At 31.7% G+C, this 8,810-nt stretch overlaps 1 protein-coding gene across 1 annotated transcript in view; it reads right to left on the bottom strand.

Annotated features, from left to right (window-relative positions):
* The window catches only part of LOC111635809 (girdin-like), a 26,485-nt gene that overhangs the window by 12,263 nt on the left and 5,412 nt on the right, over nt 1-8,810 (bottom strand). Inside the window, exons 3-8 of the mRNA XM_023380899.1 lie at nt 7,061-7,264; nt 5,927-6,060; nt 5,701-5,857; nt 5,371-5,565; nt 5,161-5,298; nt 4,925-5,084 (exon numbers count right to left, since the gene is read on the bottom strand). Coding sequence (XP_023236667.1) covers nt 4,925-5,084; nt 5,161-5,298; nt 5,371-5,565; nt 5,701-5,857; nt 5,927-6,060; nt 7,061-7,264 — 988 coding nt within the window. The remainder of the gene's footprint in view (nt 1-4,924; nt 5,085-5,160; nt 5,299-5,370; nt 5,566-5,700; nt 5,858-5,926; nt 6,061-7,060; nt 7,265-8,810) is intronic.

Raw genomic sequence — 8,810 nt, 5'->3', positions numbered from 1 at the left:
GTTTTTTCAATTTATGTGAGTTTAAAGAGATCTCAGTGATGCTTAAAAAAGAATAAATTTAACATGAAACAGTGATTTTAAGTCTGGTTAGTCTGACTCTAAGTCTGATTAGTTAGAGTGATTAAATTAACTAGGTGTATACCGTAAAATACGTTGATTTTTGTCTAAATTTTGATTTTTGATTTCTGTAAGATTTTCTTATTTTTTATTAACCCTCAATACCGAAATAATCCCGGGATCCCGGGATTGAATAAATATAATCCCGAAATCCCGGGATTAGAAATAAGGACCGGGATCGAATTCCCTAATTATATTGTATTGGGTTATAATTGTAGGAAAATAACAACTGTCTTAGACTGTTATTAATTTTGAAGATTTTATAATTACTATAATAATGAAATTTTTGAATTATTAAATTATTTATTATTTTTGTTATTGAAATTGTATAATATTTTAAAAATAACATAAACGGATTTTTCTTTCGTTTTATGATAATTATATAAAACAGTATTAAACAAACAAGGTTTTAATTATTTGACAACACTTTAACATATAAAGGATTTTTCTTAATATCAGGATTAAATATCGTTTTCTAATCCTGTTCGGTTCTGTTCAGAATCATCAGGTCTGATGTGCCCAAATTAATGATCAATTGACCCACAACGATGTTTTCAGAAGAAAAAGTCCAATTTTCAAATTCAAAAATAAGTTTTTTTTCGACGTTCTTGACAAATGAGGTTTACGCGAATTGGTCGAACCATTCATATCCTTTTCAAAAAAATTTTAACATCACCCAACACCTGAAAGGATCACTGTGATCCTTCGTCTTTTGTCTCGGTTTCGTTATATCCAACGTTGACGACTGGATGCTACTCGCGCTGTACAAATGTAACCTTTGACTTGACTACAGGATAACTCAGTCGTGTTCAGTTCTGAATGATACGGTGGTAAACATAATATAGCGTGACCTGCTTGTTTTAGCCGTGTCATTGACACGATAACTCAAATCCTGCTTCTTTATTTTCACTCTCTCCATTAGTTCCTGTTTCGGTTTTTCTGCATATCAGGAAATTCTTTTCTCAGTTAATCAGTCACAAAATTTTGTATTTTCTCCACGAAGATTTGGGCAGATTCTCATAGAAAACTCTGATTCCTCGCATTATCCATAACGTTATAAAAATCACATATGATAAATGTAATAAATGTTTCGAACTATTTCTCGAAGCAAGGGCCGTTCGTTTTCTGATGATAATCACGATTACCATTTGATGCAAAAAGTAGAAGAGAGTGCCATTCGCAAATTCATTTTCATTGTCTTCATAGACAAAAATTAAGTGCTTTCCACTTGAAAATTTTTAAATCCATTTGACAACCCGCAAAGAAATGCATCTTGATAAGACTTCGCAGTTCTGTCTTTCTAACGTTTGGAAACGGCATGATCAGCATTAATGAATGAAAGTTCGGATGCTTTTGACAATATTGACGGATTGTTCTTAAGTAACCAAGCTTCCATGTGATCAGTTCTGTTGATTCTTCCAGTTTTGAATTCCGATTTCGACGATCAAACACAAATCCAAATTCCTTCAATACATGATGCAAATTTGGCTTATTAATATTTGGTAAATCGAGATCGTCATTTATTTCACGAAAAAATGAATTTAATGAAAGACTCATTTCTAAAGAAGAATTGATGAATTGTACTTCTAATGGCCAAGCAGACAAACTCATCATTCTTCTTTTCATCATGCGAATCTCTTTTTAACCGGCGACTCCACCCTTTCATCCGTTGACTGTCATTTTTCAGAGCAAATATGCTTGAAACTGGCACACCAATCAGAACTGGCCGTATTCTGGTCATCGTCTCTCGTCTCCGAGAGACGGTGTCTTCGTCACAAGCAGGTTACTGATTGGCTAGTCATTTGCTTATGTCTCGAGAGATCATCGGGTCTTTCCAAGCGTGATTCTGGACTCTCGTTTTTCAGAGACGAGCAGACACGTCTTTCGTCTTTTGCCTCGATTTCGTTATATCCAATATGGATGACTGGATGCTACTCGCGATGTACAATTGCATTCGAGAACGTTTTCTATCATGGGAAGGAATAATTCTTCTGATTTTTTTCATTGCCTACTCAGGAACACCACTGACTCTATTTTTGTAATGATCCTATATCAATTACTGAACTATTGAATATGCTGTTAATGTTATCCGTCTCTCTAACTATTTTTCGAAATATATTACCATTTAATTTCTCCTTAACTAAGTACGTACGGTTTTCTAAGGCTATTAAAATTTTTATTTGTTAAGAGACAACGTTATCCGACACATTTTGACATTACAATTTGAAAAAAAAACCTTATAAAACAAGAAACATCTCTGTCTAAATTACGTGCTTTGTTTGAACTCGTGCTTTCCTTACCACGTGATCTGTAATTTCGTATTCTGAATTTTCGAAAATTTTACAATTTCATTGGTTAAAATTCTATACTGTGTTGCACGCGCAGATAATCCGAACATGTATAATCAACCTAATACAGTAGAGCGTCGTTTATCCGAATCAATTGGGGACGGGTTGTTCGGATAACTTATTTTTCGGATAACCGATTATGTACGAAAAACATATTAACCTATCCCATGTTGAAATTTTTCTCCGTTGCGTGTCGCTTCGCGTTGAATTTTCGTCGATATTAAGCCTAATGTAAACTTTTTAAAATAATAATCGTGGCTTTTGTATCATTAAAANCATGTCCATTTATATATATATATATATAGATATAGATATAGATAACTGGAGAAAATAAAAACTGTTACTAAGGCTGTGCGATGACTTCATCGATAGATTCGTGCAATTATCAGCGATTGATCGATGATTTCGTCTGGCATAGAGAGATTTCCATAAATTACTTAACGCAAGGAACATCGCCTACGAAGCCTTACGCGGAATAGGGTGTTCTTTATACAGCGTTATTTAACTCTTTACAATGTCTGAGGTTAATGATTTCTTTTTGTAGGAAAATAAAACACTCAGTTCTCCTCATGATTACGAAAATTCAAATCAATTACGTTGTCTATTAATAAACAGCGGCATCAAGATAAGTGATTTGAATTTTCTTCTGTCATTGCAACGTAAATTATCTGGGCAACTAAAATTGGTGACTCACATGCGCATATGTTAAAGCTGGACAAAAATAGAACTAATTAAAATATTTTCCTCCAACAGGTGAGTGTTACAACAAGACTTTCAGTATAGGAGAAGGTGGTATTATGGAACCCCATTTAAATTATAGTGAATTGTAAACAAGGTATCATAACTACACCCACATTTTTTGTGCGGAAAGTACTGGTAGCTGTTAAACTAAATGTTCCTAATTGGATTTTTCGCTAGCATAACTATAAGAATGATTTTTGAAGGCTTCTGTAGAGAAAGTCAAAAAGTAGTTTTTGGGAAGCCGGATGGTAATATGGAACCCTATTGTATGTTTCAAAAAAATGCTTTAATGTATTCAAAAACAAATAGAGTAGGAAAAAAGTTACTGTAATTAATTACAAAATCATATACTCCAATGTATTATATTGAAAAAATGCTTTAATAATAAAAAATATGACCTCCATCAACAATATATATTCCACCAGCTCTTTTTCGATATTCTCAGGAATAATTGACTTTCTAACTAGTGTCGTTTTCACATATTGCTCCGGACGTATGTTTGTTTGCAAAAAGAGTTCACAAAATAGTTTTTGGCACCTCATAAAATTTTTCAGCTTTCTTCAGCTCCATTTCTTTGTCCCTTACCCTACTCGCAGCCTCTGCCATTTTCTCCTGGCTCCATGTTTGTCTCTTCGGGTTTTTCTTTGGCATGTTCAGCTAAGCATCTGAAAATTTTTAAAAAATCCAATTCGAAAATATCAGTTTAAAAGAACACATCTATCCAGAACAGTTTTTTAAAACCAAAATAACTTCAGAATTATACTACTTATTTATAGTTTTAGGTATTTGTTTCTAATTTTTTCATTCATCCACCACATACTTTTACAAAAATTATTCTATGGTTTGAATTTGTGGGTAATATGGAACCCCAGAGGAGTCGGGTTTCATATTAAAAGGACCAATTGGGTCCGTATTTCACGCATCGTCATCTTGGGTTAACTTAATTTCTGCCGACACCAAACATCAGACAGACTGACATGTACTCCTAGGCCTTTAGAACGTAACACATGCACCAGCAACATACAACTACATGATTTATATTTTAGAAGTAATAAAATTCACTTACCATTAAAAGGTTTGGAATTGCGAAAATCACAAACGTCCTGTTTTATTGAGCGCAACCGCATAACTCAAGTGAGAGGCGTCCTCCCCTTGCTATGGATGTCTGCCTAGTGCAGTTCAGCCACAGTTTGCTAGAGTTCGCATCTATTATCAGTCTGAAATGGAGGGGTTCCATAATATGTGTGGGTTCTATAATACCACTTTCTCCTCTACTGAATAAACCCGTGCGTGTACATTTCAATTTTTTAAAAATTCGAATCGTGTATAGTCCATATCGTGCCCATTATGGGTTCGGTCAGGCCCACAGTAGAGGTGGCTAAATCATGAGAGAGAGGGCTGCCCATAAATCTATTATGTTCCCGACCCGGAACGAATCGGATTCCCCAAGTTTGCAGGATAGAAGCCTAACGTATTAGCAAATCTTTTTCTACGATCCGTTGTTTTGATTGTTTTCCAATTATTATAATTATGTACTGGTACGAATTACGGCACAACATATGACTTCGTACATATTGAAATAAATGTTATTTAATTAATATTGTTATTTTATAAACATGATGAATATTTGAAAATAATCAAAATAATATATTTTTATTTAATGTAATTTTGCACTTTTATATTATATACTACTTGTAGTTTGAAATTTAAAATTTTACCTTTCTCTAAATCATTGATTGTAGCATCATCATCATCATTTTTCTTTTCAATTAACGCTATAGAATTTTCTAATTTTTGTATCTTTTTCTCTAATAACCCTTTCTCCTTTGCTTTATTATGAAGTTGATCTTTATAATTTAATAAAAGTTCTTCTCTTTTCTTAAAATTATATTTTCAATTTTCAATAAATTTATTTAGTTTCATTTTCATTTTAAATTATTAAACATTTACAAACCTTGTGTTCTGTAACAAGTTTTGCCAAATCATCTTGTAATTTTGCTATTGTGTTCTGATGTGCATTAAATATTTTTTTATCTTCTTCTAAAGTTGCATTTAATGTTTCATGTTTATTTTTTAAAATTTCCATTTGTATCTGAAGTAAGATCAGGAGAAAACGTCATAAAATTAATTAATTAATTAATTAGAATTTAATAATAATTTGTACCCTTTCTTGTTCTAATTCATTTTTTTCTAAGTCCAAACTTTTCAAGTTCTCAGACAATTCATCTTCTATTGATTCAAATTTTTCTTTCTTTTTCTCAATTTCTTGTCTTAACGATTCGTCTTCCTTTTGTAATTTTTCATACGTTTTATTCTCTTCAGAAACAGCATTCGTTGCTATTTCAATTTGATTATTTACCTTTAATAATTGTATAAAATTAACAATTTATGAATTTATTTATTACGGTAAACCTGTCTAAAGAGAAAACTGAATAAAATGGGAAAAATTTGGACCGGTTTATTATTTTACTGTATTAAATTAAAATAAATTAACCATTTCTATTTTAGAGTCTAGTTTTTCCATTTCATATTTGAGAGATGATATTGTTTTAAGTTGATTTGAAATTTCTTCTTTCAGTTCAATTTCTTTATTTTTCATGTTTTTTATATGGTGATTGAGGGAATCGATTTCGTGCTCTTCTTTTTTCAACCTGTCACAAAAATTTCCATATTTTTAAATAATTCGAATTTTTAAATTTTATGAATTATTTGCATCATACTTTCTATTTATTTCTTTCGTTTCTTCTCTATATTCTGCCGCAGTTTTTAATTTACTTAATGAAGTACCGCCTTCTTTCATTCGGAATAACTGATCTGCTAATATTTTTCCTTTATTTTGAGAAACGTCTAATTGCTAAAATATATTGAAAAACAAATAAAATCTTGTTCAAGGTTAGGAAAAATATGACGGATGAGAAGTAAGATATTAATGTTTAATTAGTTTTTAATAATAAATATTACGCAAACATTCTAATTTAGATTTTTAAATAAAAACAAAATATAATAATACTTTTTGAATATTACGTTAGTTTAAATATTAATTAAAAGTGCATATTTATACATTTAAATTAAGGGGACTCCATAATGGGTTTTATCAGGCCCACAATGGGATAGCAAGATGGTAAAGGATGGGGCTCGATATGTCCAGGATAGATCGCCCATGAAAAATTCCTGGGGTTTTTGCACTCTTGGATTTGATTACAGGTCTCTCAGAAGGGTAGGCTGACTTCCGCCTCGCCGTCTGGTCGCCTGTCCATCACACTTGTGACCTGGTAGAAAGGTTCTCTTAATGCCTATAGTATGGAAAAGGTTAAATCCGACCCCTCTGGAAATACACGTGACCTGTATCTCCTCGTTCCCTCCGTCTTCAATCACCAAAATTTAATAGCATCAATGCCCCTTATACAGAAGTATACAGAAGTATAAGGGGCATTGATGCTATTATGCTAAATTTCGTTTCTTAATCTTTATACCATCCTGAGATATTAAACGAAATATACTCCAACACACACACACACATATACTGTACAGTACAAACACATTCCGGATATCAGTTTTTTACTTTTTTGGGTTCAGAGCTGTCAAAACATTACGTTTCAAAAAACCCGGAAAGTCAAATGTAACACGATTACAATATTCTGTTATAACAGCTGGGAATGTAACCCATGTTACGTTAAAAAAGCCAGGAATGTAACCCATGTTACGTTAAAAAAAAACCAGGAATGTAACAAGAAAGTAAAAGTTTGAGATAATTACAATACTTCCAGTGTTATGTTATAACAGTCAGGGAAGTAAAAATAGAAAGAGAAATAGTTGAATGCAGTCAACAATTACATTAATATTACAAGAAATACCTTCTCTAATATTTGAATCTTCTCATTATCCCTTTCTCGAAGTCTATGAAGTTCTTTTAAGCGTTCTTGCTTGGTTTCTATTAATGCTTTTAGTTCCCGATTTTTGTTGAATACGAGAGTGTTATTGATTTTTAACATTTCTCTAGTATTAATTAATTCCTTTATCTCAGTATCCATTTCTTCAGCGGCCATTTTAAAAGTATTCTATTAAATAGAAAAACATAGTAAAACACTTATAACTTATTTTAATTATATTAAATCTGATGACGTTCTTTTAACTTCTATTCAAAGTACAATAATTGCTAAAATTAAAGCGAAGTCTTATACTTGTCTAGAAAGTTTTAGAGATATTATAATACGTATTGCAATTTATAGATTATATTACAGGAAAAACAAATCACAATAAAAGTAAAATACATCAGAACTATAAAGAAGTAACTTCTAAACTTGATGGAGAGACATTAATGCATTACGTGGCATACGGGCGGTCTCATTTCGTCTATTATGAATATAATAGAGTCGGATAGTGGGAGAGGAATGAGGAACTAAGCATTGACCTGAACTTCCTCATGGCAGTACGATATCTCGAGAATATCCGGCTGACCTTTCAGACCAGTACAAGAATATTTTTATTTTATTCCTTAATGAATAATTTTAATTCGTTTAATTTTATTTACTATTCTTATTATGTGAAATTGTATATGCTATATTTACAATATATATATAAACAACACCTGAATTAAATGGTTATACGAAGTTAAATTATAATAGCAATATGAATAAACAAGTTATTATATTTTCCAGAGTAAGAATGGAGCCTATATTCTAAATAAGGGGTGTCCAACCCGCGGACCGCGGGCCGCATGCGGCCCAAGGCAAGTTCCAATGCGGCCCAATAAACGTGTAAACAAAACCGACAAAATGTTTTAATTTTTATTATTATTTATCTATTTCAACGGCATAAACTCAAAAAAGAAGTTTCACAAAGCCGTAAACCTGTATTCATATTTTAGTTTTGAGTGGAAAGAAAATATTTTCAAATATTTGGAAATGTGTGAATGAGGAAGGATTACTAAATAAAGCTGGAGTTGTGACTCAAAGGATTATAGACCCAAATTTGGGAAAAGGAGGGAAAGATGAGAAAAAACAAAAGATGTAGTAGTGAGAAAGGTTAAATAGAACCCTTAATTTTTGAACCTTTCTCACTTTTTTATATTTTGCCCTTTCTCTCCTTTCCCTGCACTTGGGTCTATAATCCTTTGATTCACAACTACAGCTTTATTTAATATTTTTTCCAACGTTGCAAGATTTGGCTACATTGCGCCAAATGTGGCTACTTTTTTTGTTTGACGTAAAAATATCATTTGGCGCTTTGGCTACTTTTTGGGCTACATATTATTTACATTAGTTGAATAAAAATGCACTTTAAAATGGTGTTTCGTCGCTTTTTATTAATTAGAGATCCAAATATAACAAATATTTGTTTTTCAAATAAATTTCCGTTTGTCTCTTTTATAATAAATGAATTTATTAATTTCTAAGTAAAAATTGAAAGTGTCTGTAGAAGTAATTTTTAAAATATCCTTTTTTCTTGATAAAGTTTTAGTACTTATTTTTATAATCTAGACATGTTAATCCTTAAATATACTTGTATATTGGGCCACAAGTATATATTATATGTACTTGTGGCCCAAAACTCCTTGACTTCTTCCAATGCGGCCCAGAGAAACAAAAAGGTTGAACACCCCTG

The sequence above is a fragment of the Centruroides sculpturatus genome, unplaced genomic scaffold (assembly GCF_000671375.1).
Source record: "Centruroides sculpturatus isolate CEXI.00-Female unplaced genomic scaffold, Cexi_2.0 scaffold881, whole genome shotgun sequence".
NCBI lineage: Eukaryota > Metazoa > Arthropoda > Arachnida > Scorpiones > Buthidae > Centruroides > Centruroides sculpturatus.
This window is presented reverse-complemented; position numbering and strand designations above follow the sequence as displayed.